Source organism: Anas acuta, chromosome 1 (genome assembly GCF_963932015.1).
Source record: "Anas acuta chromosome 1, bAnaAcu1.1, whole genome shotgun sequence".
Lineage (NCBI taxonomy): Eukaryota > Metazoa > Chordata > Aves > Anseriformes > Anatidae > Anas > Anas acuta.
In genome coordinates this window covers 122,534,691-122,551,627 of record NC_088979.1, presented here as the reverse complement: position 1 = coordinate 122,551,627, position 16,937 = coordinate 122,534,691, and the positions used below count along the sequence as shown (strand labels likewise).

Here is a 16,937-nt window from a genome sequence, read left to right as displayed (position 1 = left end):
TAATTAGTAAGTTATATTAAATATAGTAATAGTTTAATTAGCTATTCCTGCCATTGATGCTGTTTGAAAAATATGGGAAAGCAATAAAGTACAGAGGAGCTGGATAAAATCAAAAAAGATAGCAAGTTTTAACAAAGTAAACATAAAATTATCTTAGTAGTTGATATCCATTTGGGATCAATTTCACCCTAACAAAATGTGCTATATTTTTAACAGCACATGGTTAAGTGTTAACTCATGAAATGAAGGTTGCATGGTAAAAAATGAAAAGGTTTTTACAGTAATGGGAACTTGAGCATCTTTGACTTAGCAGGTAATAAAGTAAATCTTCCATGGACCAGGTCTGTAAGTTCTATTTGCACAAAGTCCTTCTGGTTTCAGTCAGCATTGCAAGAACCAGGCTTGAATATAGACCTGAAGAACTGATTCATAGAGGGCACTTTTGTTTGGATTATATTTAATTATTATTTAATTCCCTTACTCCTAAAAATTTATTATAAGTCTCTTCTCTTCCTAAAAAGATACTGTACCCTTGAGGCATTGTGTGAAATGTGAGCCAGAGAAAACACCTGCATCACAGCAAATTTAATTTACAATTCACTGAGGTTCTCACACTCCCACCTGAGGTCTGAATGTGGAGATGCCACATCCACATGCACTTGCTTTGTCACATCACCTTTGTGAGATCCCATTCAAAAGGCTTGAAGTATGGAGGTTTCCATTTGGAGAATGGGGTTGCCAAAAGAAGTGCAATCTCTTAGTTACCAGACCCATCCCCTATATGTGCTTGGATTTTGTCAGCTCCCGTGGGGGAGGCTGGGTCTCCCGTCCAGACTGCTCCCATCTGGGTAAGCTGAAAAGAGCTGGAAACTTTCCCTCCTTAGGTGTCCTATGTTTATAGGCCTGAATTAGAAGCAAGGCAGATTTTTTAATTAAAAAAAAAAAAAAAAAAAAGGAGTGGGAATTAACTAGAATTTGTTTGCTTATGTTCTGGTTTGTGAACACACACATCTGGTTCCTTGACACATTTTTATTATAAAAATTTTGTTTTCTAGGAGAAACAAAACTTTCATGCTGCATGCCCGTGAAGTACATAGCAGTGTCTTGGCTGGTTGGAAAGCTGAAAGAGCATCAGAGTAGAAGTGGAGGAGAAAAGGGAAGAGGACTTTAATATTTAGCAACTGACCTTAGTGGCTATTTGATCTGCAAGCAGTACTGGTGTGTGCTTTCATTTTACCACTTGTTTTCAGCTAACCCTCACAGCCCAAATTATTTTACCCAAAGACACACTCTGTCAGGGGGAATCTGAATATTTTGTGCCTAAGTCTAAACCTGCTGAAAGGAATAACACTGCAAACAAATAAACCTTCTAGCTCTGATCCTGCTCCGTTCTGCTTTTGGGACATTTAATTTTTATTTTGTATTTTTTAAGGGGTATAGGCAACACATTCTGCTGTGAAAAACAGATTGTAACAGGAGGATGGTCATAAAGAGAAAGCTTTATAAATCTCCTCTCTGAACGACAGCCCCTGTGTATTTATTTTTCATACCAAAAATTTGACATGTTTACAAGAACTTCCTTTTTTGCTCTTCCCTCCTGGCAGGGACCTGAAAAACTACCTTCTGGGCCCCAATTTGTGGCCACTTTCAATCTGTGGCTTTGAGTGACTAGAAATGAAAGGCTCTGGAAGCTAAATAGGCAGGTGATAGGCCAGGCTGAAATGACAAATATGACATCTCACTGTTTTTAAGATGTGTGTAAGAGACAACTCATCTACAAAGAACACTCTCTTCCTCTGAGCACTGGAGCATAGCCAATATTTGTAAAAGTGTTGCCTGTACAAATATGTTCCATATTTTTCTGTGAAGAAGGCCTTTGCCTGTGGTAGAGAAGAACAAAGGACCAGAAAAACTATCAATGTAAATAAGAACATCTTCCCCAAATCCTCACCCAGGAGCTGGAGCAACACAGCCTGAGAGATCAGCATGCATGGAGGGTAAGCAGAACCTGTTTACTGAAAGGCATAGAGAGGGATCACAGGAAGGGGGATGCACTTGTTCTTTTAGGAAATATATTGAAATTTCCTGACAGCTGATACCACACGGGCCATTCCTGAGCCCAAACCTTCCACCTTAATCTGACCTTTCTTTACAAGGAACAGGAAGCCCTTAGTAGAAAGGGAGATCCCATTGCTGAAGTCACTAAAAACCCTCCCTTCCACAGCCTTGAGATTGCCAGGGAAATCTTAGTAATGAGCTCAAAGTGGGAAAGTACCTGTTCTCTGAACTGCATTCATACACACAGAGACATAACAGCAAGTGAAGGCAAATGAAAAGAAGAAGAAGGAAAAGAATAGGAAGCAGAGAGACGCACGGTCTGGGGCACTGGCAATCAAAGTTTCCTGTAGTTGCAGTGAAAGCCTGTAGTATTTGTAAAAACTGGAAAATGTATGCAAGCAATTGTGTTACAGATTTTTTTTTAGATGCATATTGGGATTTCAGAGATTAATTGCTTCCAAAAAGGTCCACTGAGCATGAAATTATGACTTTCCCCTTTAAAGGCAAAGACTGTGCAGATCTCAGGATGGGTGTATGTGAGTGCTAAACAAGAGTGAACAGCCCTGCAGTGCCCTGCAGAGCGTGACTGATGCACGCTGGCTGTAGAGGTGGCCAGAGCTGCATAGGGCTATGTATGGCTTTCACTCACGTGTAGCTGTGCAAACTGCACAACAACCCAGTGAATCTGACTCAAAACCAAATCATGTCAGGTGTTCCCTTTCCTGAGCGGATGATGATCAGCACTTAATAGAAAGAGGTCTGAGGAAGGTGCTTTGCCTGCTTACCTGTTACATTGACTTCCCAGAGCAGCTGTGTCTCTACAAGGCCCAAGAAGTCAATGATGGAAGCTGTGTGGATGACGAGGGAGACCCCCTGGCAGGCATGGTACAGGAATGTCACATCTCGGATGTCCCCCTCCAGGATTTTCACCTCTGTCTTGCCCTGGAATCCTGCAAGGGAAGCAGACAGCAAAGCAAAAGACCTGCTGGGCACCGTAAATTGAGCTCTGACAGGAGTGGTGAAGGGCTGCGTAGATGCTGAAGCTGTTCCTGGGTGCTGCTGACCGCCCAGGAACAGAAGCAATATTTTAAGGCTGGCAAAACAGGAGGTGTTTTCCAGTGGCTGTATTGCCAAGTGCTAACTACAGTGCTGTACAGGTCTATGTTGCTTTACCTACCATATGTTTGCAGCCAAAATTTGACATGTTTTTTGCTTGTTTGTTTTTTAAATGAAATTTCCCCACTTCTGTCAAGGGCCTGAAGCTTCCTTCAGGTATGACATCAATCTGTTTTAAATTTCAGAGGGAGAAGCTTTAGCTATGTATGTTCTGGTGACTGGCTATTAATAAAAGTGTTAATCCAAGTACCAAACAGCCAGGCACTTCATGCTCACATCTTCAGGTGATGAATGTGTACACAGAGCTGTGTTCACACCTAATTCCTGCTCCTTGACTTTGCTCATGTTGCAAATCTTCTAATACATTACTTACAGTTCTGGCACCACTCCTTTTTTACCTACCTAGGTCACAATTTACCATGCCTCTTATAACTCTAGTGCTGGCTCCATTTCAGCTTGTGGACAGTGGGACCATTTTTAGCAACCATATCCTTCTGGTCCAAATCTGAACTCTCAAGGCTACACTCCTCAGCCCTGGCTTGCTTTAATCCCTGATGCTCCTGGTCAAGCTCCCTCACTCCCCAGCAGCTAAGGTGTGTGACAGTTCTCGATCTTGGAGCCACGCTTCTGCTAAATTTTGCTGCACAGCATCCTAATACAGTCCAGAACTACGCTTCAAAATTGAGTCAGCACAGGCTGATGGCATGGAGAAACTTGCAGCCCGGCGACATGCTGCCCTCCTGCCAAATCTGGTGGCCTGGTTGCAGCTGTGTCGTGGGAGAAGACTTTCTCAGCATGATGTACATCTTCTAAGGACTCAGTGTCACTACAGCAACACTTATCCTCTCCTGAGCCTCTGCTGTGCGTGCGCTAGAGGGCTCCCCAGGCACAGCTACTGGCAGGGGGCTCCGAGGCACAGGCCGATGCTGTGCCCTCTTCCAGAGGAACTCAATGGCCCGTTTAGATAAGGGGAGAATTTGATAAAATTTGTACAGCTTTTAGCCTGAGCCGTGACCGAAATCTTGTCTACCCTCTTTTTTTGTCGCTGTCTCCAAAGCAGGCAGGATTTCATCCCATATCTTTAGTGGAAAAACACTAACAGATACAGCTGCTAAGAAATAGAAATGCATACATGTAGGAATTATCTTTTAATCGTTTTACCTGTTTTTCTCTCCTCATTTGTGGAACCAGACAGAATTTCATCCTGCATTAATTTAACAATTATTCTCATGCAACAAGTTTGAGGGATTTTTTTTCCCCTCTTTACAGCTTCTTGATCTGAAATATGAAACAGGAATCTAAATACTCAACATTTACAGAACTCTCACTAAAACTAGAGTTGCTGCCCTCCAGCACTACTACTGCCGCGTGCTGTCTGGTGCTCTTTTATTTTACAGAATGCATTTATTTCCTAAGGCTGTGTTTTCAGGTGGTTTATAGTGATCTCCACTGTGAATTGATTGAAAGATATGTTTTTCACAATGTAAATTCTGACATAAATTCACTTCAGAGTGGTAACTGTACCTAGGCTGAAGCTAGGCAAATTGAGGTTTTTACACATGAAAACCAAAGCTTTCAGGAAAAATATAAAAGAAACTGCCTTTTATAAAGCTGAGCACAGAGACAACTGGTACTGGTCATTGGAAAGCTACTGTGCAGCTGCTTTGTGCCTTGCTTGGGCTTGCAATTTAAGTTGTGTGTGTGATATGAGACGGGAAAGCTGCTCCTGACTCCTGCTTTGGTCAGAAGAAGTTGCCCTTGAAAATAGAACATGGACTTTGTTCACTGCCTTACCAACATAAGCTATCTCTGAGGAATCAGCAGACTGCTCTTGGTGTGCTCTGGGAAGAGGAAAACGACAGGTGAGCTTGAAAGTAGAGAGAGGGAAAAAATGAATGATAGAGACAGTGGTTTCAGTATGAGACGGACAGCAGGGAGAAACTTGATTTCTGTCTTCATAGACCATTGCCCAGGCATCAAAACCTGTGTGTGCATCAGGTAGAAGAGGGAGGAAGGGAATAAATTCAACCCAGCTCTCCATTTTTGCATTCTGTAGTTATGAGAAAGCACATAGCCACTAAGAAAGCTTCTTGTACTTCACCAATGGTTTTTCTGGCTTCTGAGCTGCTGCGAGCAATGCTCCCTGCTTGCTACAGGGTACTTTTTGCTTGGAAATGTAATGCTTACTTAGTAAAATACAATGTCCTGTCTGACTCAGCAATGCAGTTAGACTATTTGCCCTAAATTGTCTTTCTTTATTCAAAGTCTTCTTTAAAGTTCAAGCACCCAGTAATGTCTGTGGGATTTCAGGAGCTTGAAGTACTTGGTGCTCTTTTACGGAGCTCCTAAGGGCTGCAGGGTGGATGGTGGGTAGAGGCGCTCATGAGAGCTCTCCACTTTCCTGATTAAGTGGATGCTTCATAAAAATGATCTAATTATTTCATTCATGGGATAAAATTAGAAATTGCATTGTATTTTCATTTTTAAGGCAATTTTTTCATTTTTAATTTCAATTTAATTTCAATTTTTTTTTTCCTTTGTAAAGGCAATTGCATTTTTAATGCAATTTATTAGTGTCTTTAGTCTGTGGGGGCTGAGATGTTTATTCTGTCGCAGTTTCAGCTACTGGGATGTTCAACTTGTATGTGCTCCTGTATTACTAGCTACAACCCTGACTCTGCAAAGATACTGCAAGCAAAATGTGCTCAAGAGTTCAGTGAGAAAGAAAATGACTCAGCCCTGCTCCTGGCTATACAAGAAATCCAAACAACGTGTGCCAGTAAGCCAAAATCCCTACAGGAGAAATAACGGAGAGAATACTAATGGGGAGAAATAATGGTGGAGAAGACTTCAGCCCCACAGGTTTTGCATTGTGAATAGCAAGTGCTGTGCTATGGAAGGACTTGAGAGGGAATGGTAGGAAACTATTTCAGGTAGTCCTGAGCACAAGCACATGAAGAGGTACAGCTATAGAGGCTGATACAGACAGAAGGACCACCAGTTCAAATGTAAGGGCCTAAGGCAGTCCAAACATACCTGAACTGCTTGCCTGCTCTTCCTACTACCTGTCTGTGTGGGAAAAGAAAAAATAAAAAATGTTCTGATATCTGATTTTTCCCTTCCTCCTGTGCTGGTCAGATAGGCAGCAGGAATAAAGTAAGAATAGGAGAGGGTGGTATCTGGGCAATGTTCAGGAAGGAAAGGTGGGAGGAAAAGGAAAGACGGCACAGAGCTTTCTTTTTAACAAAAAAAAAAAAAAAAGGATCAGCAAAAACTCCGCGGCAGCCCAGCCAAGACTGTGCTCACACACGCAGTTGTTTTTGCTCTGCAGGAAGCTCCACAGTCCCCACAAAGTTTTCATGGCACAGAGCAGATGTTTCTGTGGTGCCCTGCTGCATCAGTGCTAAACCACACACACTACTGGTGCTGCAGAAGCTTGTGCATACTGCAATTGCAGGCTGTGGGACCTGCCTGGAAATCAGAGCAGAAAGGACTGCTGTGAGGCTCAAGAGCATCAAGCAAGTGAAATGGTGAATGAGATTTAATGAAGAGGAAGTCAAGATTATATAAAACCTTCCTAAAGGCTTGTGCAATTTGCACCAGGTTTATGCTGCGCTGTTACTGTTCTTCACTGACACTTCAGCACTTTATGGAAAGATTGTGGCTCTTTAACAAATTGTGTGCAGGTATTCTGTACAGATTCCCACATAGATAATGTCAGTATGGAGGAAGAATGGTTTTGAGGTTAAGATGTGATGGAGGAAAGCATGTTGATTAAGTGTCTGTATGGTAGGGACTCGTGAGTATGACCAAATTTAGGTACCCATGTGATATTTTAATAGAAGTGCTCAGGATGCCAGGAAGTGGGACATTTTAAGCACAATACTCTGAGCTGATTTCTCCACCACATACTGCTTCTGGCTGTGGGTGCATCACTCATTTATGCTGTCTCCAGTCCATTCAAGAAAACAAACCCTGACTTGTCTTCTGCAAATGAGTCCTGGCCCTTCTGTGCATACCACGAAAGAGTTCTGCTAGCCAGGCAACTACAGTATTCATAATAGCAACCAAATTTTAAGCTATTACCTCACAAATCTCAGCCCACGCAGGCTTGTGTTAATCTAATTGATCACAGGTTGGAGAAAACTGGCACCCACAACTTTGCCACTTGCACATCAGAGCCCAGGGCAGCATGCTCTGGGTTACACTGTCCCACAGATACAGCACTGGCTTCATTTTCCTTCTCCCCAGGGGAAGGGTGAGATTTTTTGCATTCATGTGGGTTTTGATGCAATTAGAAGCCAGGCTTAAGGCAGCTGTTTGCTGCTCTACAAGTATACTGGTCTCTCTTCTGACCTTGCGAAGGCTCAGGCTCTGGCAAAGAGAAGTCTTGCTGTTAAGTTTTATGCCTGATTTCTGTGCTGGATAAAGCAAGAACCCCCTGAAATAAAGCCTGTGTCTAAAAAAACGGGTTAGGCTGGGAGGTAAGGGTGCCCAAGCTATACACCTGAGACAAAAGCACACATACCCACAAAGCATCATCCTCACAAGATGGTACTCACTTCCAAAGCTCCTGAGTGCTTCACTGCTAAAGGCTTTGTCCAGCAGCCGAATCTCAGCCAGTGCCTCCTCTTCTTCCAGCAGTAACTGGACAATCCTCCTGCCAAGAAATCCTCCTGCTCCGGTCACCAGACAGCTTACCCCAGCCAGTGACATTGCTCTGGGTTGCTTGTCAATGCCAAAATGGCTCTCTCTTGAAGTTTAACTGGCAGTTTCTCCTCCTGCCTGAGAAAACAGACACAGGACATCAGCCTCCAGAGTCTTTACAGATCCCAAAGTGTTACCAGAAAGACAGAATATTGAAAAGCAAACTGACCCCTACATTGAACAATAATTTTAAAAGCATTTCTAACTTCTGCTGTCTATTCCTATACAGAAATAGCTTACACATTTTTCCATGCACAGAGAAAAAATATTTACTATTTCAAACTGAAGAAGTTAATTCCGAAAATGCTCAATATCAACTTCAATGCTAAACAAACCTCACTGATGTCTGCTTCAATCCTTCGTTCCACCTCTAGCATTCAGAAGACTGTGGAGGAGATTTTCTTGCATTTATATACTACACTGCACTACCTTGGACATTTTGCTTCCCCTCCCTCTCACATTTTCTTTGCTACAAATGAATGTGATGCTTCCACCCCTCCCCTCTCAGAGGAATGTCCTTGATGCAGCGAGGTCTGAATGCCTTGTTAGATTTGGCCCTAAGTCCTAGGAGGATAAATCCTCACTCTCATAACTCTCTGTAGCTGTGCTTGCTTGTGTAACACAATGTTAATATGAAGGGAGAGAACATTAACATTAAATGTAAATAGCAGGAGTAGCTGTTTACACTGTTGGTGATGCCAACTCTTCTCTAGTTTTTTGGATGCTGGGCTCCCCCATTATAGCAGGGATTTCTAACTCTGTGTGAGAAAAGGGATTTTGTATTTGTTCAGGATACTTGAGGCTTTTGAAGTGATTAAATGTTCTGAAGTATAGAGCGGTTAAATAAAGCTGCCGGAAAGAAAGATTTACTTCTGAAATACCTGGTGTTAGAGTATCTCATCAAAATAAGGCTGTGGCTTGCTTTAGAGTGAACTGTGTCATTATTTTTTACATTTCCAACATAAAACACCTCACTAGAGGTTCACTACAGTCCTAGCAAAACTCTTTCCTAGTGTGGGACCAGGGTAAGGCTTAGGTATAAGTTTGAAGTGCATAATATTTACATTGCCTTCCTGGGTCTTTGTATCCTAGCAGAATGCCCTGACTTGAGCTCTATTTTTCTCTCTCTCAAACATAGATAGGAAGACTGAAGCAAGATGTTGAACAGATAGCCACCTTAAAAGCTGCTATGGGAAATGACAAAGCATCCCAAAAACACAAGTAATCACTGAGATCACTGGAAAGAGGGCCACTGATTTCAGGCATAGCTGGAGTGGATCTCTAAAAATGCTGCATTGTATTTTTGCATTAAATTCCCCAAATTCCCTGCTTTATTCTGTGGTCATGATTTTGGTTCAATCACTAAAGAGAGCCCTGGAGAAAAGCTATAGGAACATCATCCCCCATCATTATGTTTTTAGAGCAAAACTGCACCTTCAAATAACCGCAAGAAAGCAAAACCATCTTTGTTCGAGGCGAAGAGAACTTCTGGATGACACAGATGATAAAATTTTGGCAACTGTTTCAATGACACTGTCCTTGAAAATCCTTCTCTGACCCCCACAAAGCTTTAAAAGAAAGTTAATTGTGATTCTTTCCTTGGCTCCTCTCAGACTGGACCTTGACTCTGTATGTTCATATCAGAAGCTAGTGCAAATTAATTTTGTGCAGTATGTGCATTTTGCAAGGAAAAATAAGTCTGCTGCTGCAGAAATGGTCTTCTCAGAAATGGTACTTCGTTTTTACCTTTAGAAAGGAAATAAAATGCCTGAAAGAGGCATTATAAAAAGACACAATGCAATAGAGCCTCTTAGAATATGAAACATTTTCTTACACCATGCTTATCTATTAGTATTCCTGAGCTTAGCTGGAACAGCACTTGACATAACATGAATGCTGTGTAGAGGACTGTAGGGACAGTTTGAGTGAATTTCACATATCACTACACAGCAGCCCTCATTTGAATTGCCTTTTGTGGATGTCAGAGATCAGACGGTGGCACTTTGCTCAGTTTAAGACCCACTGGTGCTTGCTGGTGCTTTCCTGTGATTTTGCCTAGAGTGAACTTCCTCACCTTCAGTTTCTTTTTTGGCGCTGCTCTGTGGTGTTGCAAGGTAGCACGACAGCTCCTCTGTGCTGCCAAACAGAGTGGCTCTGGTACTGCCTGAAGCACATGCAGGCAGATGCTGGAAAGGACTGTACACCCCAGAGAGTGCTTACAGAGCAGCTTCAGTGAGCAGTGAGGCCAGAGCACGTCAGACCCCTAACCACTAGGAACAAATTGAAAGAATTCAAGGCTATAGCATCGGCTAGGGATTTGCAGACTAAAACAAAATTTAACATCATCTAAAAAGTTTGCCAACACTGCACTCTGTGTCAGGGTGCAGTCATTTTTAACTATATTGTCTTCCTCCTCCTTGGCTTTATCATAAAACAAGGCCTTCACAATCTGATATTTTCCTGATGTATACAGAGGTGGACAGGAATGGGTTGCATTTCTAAAAGCTGCATTTCAGAAAATCATTGCTTGCAAAAATTTTGGCTTGTATTGGAGAATTGCCATTCACGGACTAAGCAGATAGCATAATACCTGTGCAACCCACTGTGTCCCATTGCACCCATGTTACTAATCTGATGGCCCAGGAACAGGGTTGGTGCTCCAGCTTTCTTGGTGCCTACTGTGACAGAAATACTTTTGGGCAATGGCTGGCTGGTATTAGGAGAACACATTTTCTTACACTTGCCACAAGGAGAAAAAGGGATCATGAGGTGGGGAGGGGGTGAAAAGAAGTGCTGAGCAGAGCGGAGATGAGAAAACAGAAAGAGAGAAATAGTGAAAGAAAAATTCCCAGCAGCACTTAGAACAAACTGAAACATGGCACTAGAATGAATAAATAAAATAACCTTTGCAGAACACATAAGCTTTAGGTAGGATAAAAGTAGTATGTTTTTACAGAAGTGATGTATTACTGCTCAATCAGGCAAAAGAAACCATCTAGGAGTAGGAAGAGAAGGCCAGATCCCTTTGTCCAGAAAAAAAAAAGTCTGCTTTAGGTCGCTAGATTGTGCCTGGTTGTCCGGGCTGATGAGAACTGAAGCAGACAAAAGCAAAGACATGCTTATTATTTTAACTGGACCTTTTGCTGTCTAAGCATAGAGTAATTGTGACCAGAAAAAAAAAAAAAAAAAAAAAAAAAAAAAAACATGACAAATCCATATGTTTCTCATATTAAGAATGAACATGTTTCTTAACATCATGTGCCTGTAAGCTTAAATGTCTACATGCTGGCAGCTCTGGAAAAGTGGGTGTACTTTGAGTCACAGATGTACCAAGGGTAGGTTCTCCCCTTCAGGATGGTAGGCACTGTTCCCTGAAAACATTTTCCTTTGTCTTCTGATTACACATTGACAAGGGGCAACAAGACTTAAATTATTAACTATTGGATCAGTATGCTGACTGACTAAACACAGCTTCACATAGTGAGGAATAGTTTTAAGACACTTCAACAAAGGTATGATGATCACCACCTTAAGAGGCCTCAATGTTTTTGTGTATTCAAGTCCAACAAAGAAAATCTCTCCTTTTGCAGTAGTATCAATTTCTTTTGGTAGAAGGGAGAAAATGACTGTACTCTTTCCTTACATGATCTTCATGATCAGAAAGACTTACTTTAATATTCCTTGCTCGTGTGCTTAGACAATTGTGCTGAGCAATTAACTAGAAACAAACATTTAGTCTCTTTTTCCCTTTACTTTTAGGTAGAACTGCGTTTCCTCAACTGAAATTGATGAGTGAATTACATATCTAAAAGCCGTAGAAATTTGCAACATATGCCAAAGGAAAATGTTTAATTTGGATCCATTTTGTAGATAAACTACCCTTGTAAATAGCCTGACTCCACGTCCCTGCTACATCCTCCAGGGATGTTGGAAGGCAGCAGGGTTTGATTAGTTCTTAACCCACATGTTTACAGTCTCTTTGGGCACAGCTTTTGGGGAAGATTTGACCTTGCTTAAATTTGCATGAGAGATATTCACAACAATCAAACATAGAAAGCAGCAGGACAGAGTGTAGAAAGGGGGCGTGTGCCTTTGGTATACACAGGCAAAAGCTTAATCTAGATCATAGAAAACTTCCAAAGTCTTGGAAAACTTGTAGAATGGGCTTGTACAATAGCCTCTCAGCCTAGTGGAACCCTGTGAGCTCTTCTTTTAAGCTCACTCACCAAATATTTTTATTTTCCTCAGAAAATGTTTTCTGGGGTCTCTTTCACAATTTAAGTGTTTCCTCAGCAGCTCCATGGTAGTAAGACAGGGTACAGATCTGATATATTGCTCTTACTGTTTTAGGCTGATGTTCCCCAACAACTTTGAAAGGAGCCTCTGGAGGTTTCTTCTCACAATGATGTCAGTTTAGATGAGGTTGCTCAGGGTTTTGGACAGTCAAGCTCTGAATGCCTCGAAGGATGCAGGTTTCGCTAAACCTCTGGGGTCCCACTGCAGTGTGTGACCACCCTTATGAAGAATTTTTCTCCACTAATTTCTAACTGGAATTTCCCTCACTGCAGCTCATGCCCACTGTCTTTCATTCTTTTCCTATGCACATGTGAGAAGTCAGGCTGCACCTTCTGTGTTCCCTCCAATTGGGTAGCAAAAGGCAGTGGTAAGAGCCCCTCCTCCACCTTTATTTAGCCCTCTTGGGACTGAACAATCACCGTTCATTTAGCCCCTTCTTGTACAGCCTTGAAGTTCATCATAGAGTGCGATGTGCTATTATTCTTGAGTCTTATCTGCCTGGCTATAAGTCTGCCTACAAGGTTTGTTATTACTGGAACAAAGAGAAAGGCCTCCATGTGAAGGCCTCTGGGAGATCACTGCAGACACTTTTATCTCTGTGAGAAATTCAGGTCTAAACAGGGTGAACTAACAGAGCTAGCTTCTCTTTTCTGCCTTCTTACGGCCACCTTAGGGCTTATGCAGAAGGTTACTTGGTAGCGTGGCTCCTCTCACCCACGCCAGGGAAGGGGGCAAAATGACAGTTGCCAATTGCAAAGCTCATTGCTGTGAGTTGTATGTGCCCAGATCTTAATGGTACCCTATTTTGCCTCATTTTGTCTGCTCTGTGTCACACCAGATAAATACCGGTGCCCACAGCTCTATGGGAGAGTACAGTTGGCACTTCCAGAGCCCTCTCCTTTGGTACTTGATCACTGTGGCATGACACTGGCACAACCTTAACTGGGAAAATATTTATTGCTCTTATTGCTGCATTTGTGCATTAAGGAAATGGCACTCATTGCTGATAGTCCTGCTTAGTTCTCAAATCCCCCTGGCCCTGGAGGAGAGGGGTAGCAGGGGACACTACACACATAGCCCTGAAATCTGCTTGGTATCTTAAAGAAGACAACCACACAAAGATGGAGCAGCAGGTTGGTAGAAGATATTCCATCACTGCTCTGCATTTTTATACCCTGGTTGTACAATTCAGAAAAACCTGGAGAAAGTCTAGCAGAAAACAAGTAGAAATGCTGAGTCCTCTGAGTCCCAGTCCTAGCCATCTGACCAGAACTCTGCTCACTCTTTCTGACTTGTCTTTAGACTGTAACAATGTTAATTTTAAAATGTATGGACTGTACTTTATTTTGCTTTTATCAAGCAAAATATTTGCAGATTCTGTTGGTATAAAATCTGCTGTAGACTACACATGAGAACAGGGAGAAAATCTGATTTAGTTTATTTCTATTGATGAGTGAAGTATTTAAAAGACTCGAGATGCCAAAACTAAAGAGTGGTACAATCTTTGTTTTACTTCCTGTGCATCATGAGGGTCTTTAAATCCAGGATCTCCTTTTATTTCACCATCAGCCCCCAATCCCTGCACAGGAAGAAGAATGGCAGGGAGCAGGCAGAACAATCAATGTGTATGGGCATCACAGAATATCCTGAGTTGGAAAGGACCCACAAGGACCATCAATTCCAACTCCTGGGTCCCCAAAGGACCACCCAAAATATCAGACTATGCGTCTGAGGGCATTGTCCATGTTTCTTGAACTCCAGCAGGCTTGGTGCCATGACCACTTCCCTGGCGAGCCTGTCCCAGTGCCCAACCAGCCTCTCAGTGAAGAACCTTTTCCTGATAACCAACCAGAACTGCTGATCACAGCTTCAAGACATCTCCCAGGGTCACCAAAGAGAAGAGATCAGCACATGCCCCTGTGGTCCCCCTCGTGAAGAAGCTGTAGGCTGCCTTGAGGCCTCCCCTCAGTCTTCACTTCTCCAGGCTGAACCTTCAAGTGACTTCAGCTGCTCCTCGTACATCTTGCCCTCCAGACCCTTCATCTTTGTAGCCCTAATTTGTATACTCTCTAACAGTTTTATGTCTTTCTCATACTGTGGCACCCAAAACTGCACACAGTGAGGTGAGGCTGCACCAGTGCAGAATAGAGCAGGACAATCCCTTCCCTTGACTGGCTAGCAGTGCTTCATGCATCCCAGAATATGTTTGGCCCTCCTGGCTGCCAGAGCACACTGCTGGGTCATGTTCAGCTTGGTGTCAACCAAAACCCCCAGATCCCTTTCTGGGGGGCTGACCTCCAGCAACTTGTCCCCCAGTCAGTACATATAGGGTTGTCCCAACCCACGTGCAGGACCTGGCCTTGCTCTTGTTAAATTTCATGTTGTTGGTGATTGCCCAACCCTCTAATTTGTCTTTCTGCAAGGCCACACCACCCTCGATGGAGTCATCAGCTCCACCCAATTTGCCATCATCCATGAACTTGCAAGTCCTATATCCAAATCATTTATGAAAACATTGAAGAAAACCGGTCCTAAAATGGATTAATTCCTAATCCATAAAATTGATTCATTCCTAAAATGGATCACATGAAGTGCTTCAATTTATGCCAAAGAGCAGGGCAACAGGATTTTTTTGAGTCCTGCAGGGAGAGGAACCAGCTGAATGGTGGAGCCTTGGACAACAGCTCCGGGGTTCGGGTATCCCCACACCAGCTGAATCCTTCTTTGAATGACTCAGTCCTTCCTGTTCTTGCATATCCAGGGGATTAGGAGAGGGGAGAAAGAATAAAATAGCTGCGAGTGTACAAGAAATGGAGTCTTGTGTGCATACGAAGACTGGAAGGTGCACTAAGCAGAGGAGGTGCCCAGCAAGATGGCAGTTCTCTTTTGCTGCCCAGCATACCTCAGCCATTTTGTGCAGCCCTAAAGTAGCATATAAGCCGTAGCTGTCTGATCTTAAAAATTACTTTAAAGAAAGCAAGAAGCCATATCTCTTTCCAGGTATTTTTAACACTACATTGCATGTTTAAAGAAGAGACACATTATATGTTTTCATTTGTAGTTTACCTAGACCTTTTAAAACGACTTGATTAAGCCTGAGTAGTTAAATCAGTTAAACTCTTCACTGAGATTCAGCTTATTTCCAGTTGCACTGGCCCAATTCCCCATTGATTTACATAACACATTTATAACAAAGACCAAATGTCCACACAGGAATTTCAGCCATTGTAGATGAATTCTGTTTATGGCTTTACTTGGAGAGCATTACACAAAGATTAAAATCCAAGCATTGTTAAGCTCCTCCTAGGCAGAAGAATTTAGAGTAAACACATCTTTAGTGGATTACGTTGTAGCTGCAGCATTTGGGTAAGCAAAAAATGGTGAAAAGCACCTTTTTGGTACTCCAGAGGCTAAAGCTGATCACAAAAAGCACAAAAAATAGGTTCCATTGCTATTTCTAAAAAGGAAGCATGCAACCCCCTCCACAAGTGCCAGGTGGGAATGCATGCATAAGGCTTCAAACACAGCCTTACAATGACAGACATTCAGACAATGCTGAAGTGATGCCAGTGCAGGGTACTCCCCACCACCTGTGGCTGTGGTGCTTATCAAGCAGAGTGCTCTGCTTACCCAAGGCTAGCTGCCCCCTGCCAGATGGGAGGAGGGTACTTCTGTTCATGCTGCAGCCTATGGCACAGACTAGCCCCAGTGGACATTAACCAACATCATCTGACTTCTGCCCTGTCTGCCCTTGCTCTACCTCACCTCTGCTCTCCAGTGGCTCCCCCAGCTCCAGGCAGCAGCTTTCTTCCTTGCTCCCTTCTCCAGGCTGGAGCACAGAAAGTGGCTCTGGTGCTCCCATGAACCTTCCCAGACTGGAATGGGAAGAGAGCATGGAGAGAGCAGAGCAGGTGGCTGGCTGCTGGCAGGCTGGAAAACCAGGAACACAACCATCCTGAGTCAATGTTTTCTCCTTAGCGCTGCCAAACCGCCACAAAAAAAACACCCTCCCCAAGCAATCTTTCCTGTCTGTGTTGCATAAAGATACCAGCAGGAGGTAGCAGCCTATTTGGGGAGGATGGAGAGGGAGGCTGTGGCTGCTTTTCATATATCTGCAAAGGTCCGTGACACTGGAAGGCTCATGTTAGCTAGGGATATATAAGAATAATAGCCTAGATGAGGATTGAAATATTTCTGAAGAAAAATAATGGAGAAGGGGGGCTGGTAGAGACAACAATATGGTAAAAGGAGATGGAGTAAGGAAGAGAGAGGAGAAAAATTTGATGTCACTTAAAGAATGCTACAGAAAAGGAAACATCCATGTGGGAAAAAAAATATGAAAAAGAAAAAAAGAAAAATCTCCTGGTTGTTGTTATGAGAGACCACAGCACCAGCAGAGTTGTTTACGCACTGTCACAAACTGGCACCGTGCTCTGAAGATGCATGTGTCCTGACCACTGCTCGGATGAGTTTACAGTCCATGTTAACCATGTAGTGAAGGAGGAGGTTCACTCTCTGGGAAGCACAGGGGGTTGTTTTGGTTACTAGTGACTTCATTTCTCTGCATTTAGAAGCAGAGGACAAGACTCATCCCACCATAAAGGGGAGCTGAGGTGCCTGTTAGCTTATGCATTTTATTTCTGTATCTGCTATGATTTCATCCTGGCAAACCCAGGCAATGGAAGGCGTTGATTGTGATACTACCTGGAGCAGGAAAGTGTGTAACTTGAGCTACAGTCTGATGTGGTAGGATGACCAAG

At 42.9% G+C, this 16,937-nt stretch overlaps 1 protein-coding gene across 4 annotated transcripts in view; it reads right to left on the bottom strand.

The window, feature by feature from the left end:
* Nucleotides 1-16,887, bottom strand: part of LOC137864607 (3 beta-hydroxysteroid dehydrogenase/Delta 5-->4-isomerase-like) — a 17,933-nt gene extending 1,046 nt beyond the window's left edge. The window contains exons 1-4 of one of the 4 annotated variants that reach the window (XM_068698861.1): nucleotides 15,943-16,887; nucleotides 7,737-7,959; nucleotides 4,336-4,452; nucleotides 2,844-3,008 (exon numbers count right to left, since the gene is read on the bottom strand). In XM_068698861.1, the coding sequence (XP_068554962.1) occupies nucleotides 2,844-3,008; nucleotides 4,336-4,452; nucleotides 7,737-7,890 (436 nt within the window). In that variant the 5' untranslated portion in view covers nucleotides 7,891-7,959; nucleotides 15,943-16,887. Of the gene's footprint in view, nucleotides 1-2,843; nucleotides 3,009-4,335; nucleotides 4,453-7,736; nucleotides 7,960-8,154; nucleotides 8,370-15,942 lie in introns of those variants that run through there. The other 3 variants (XM_068698855.1, XM_068698846.1, XM_068698872.1) reach the window with 3 other exon arrangements.
* Nucleotides 16,888-16,937: the final 50 nt, after the last annotated feature.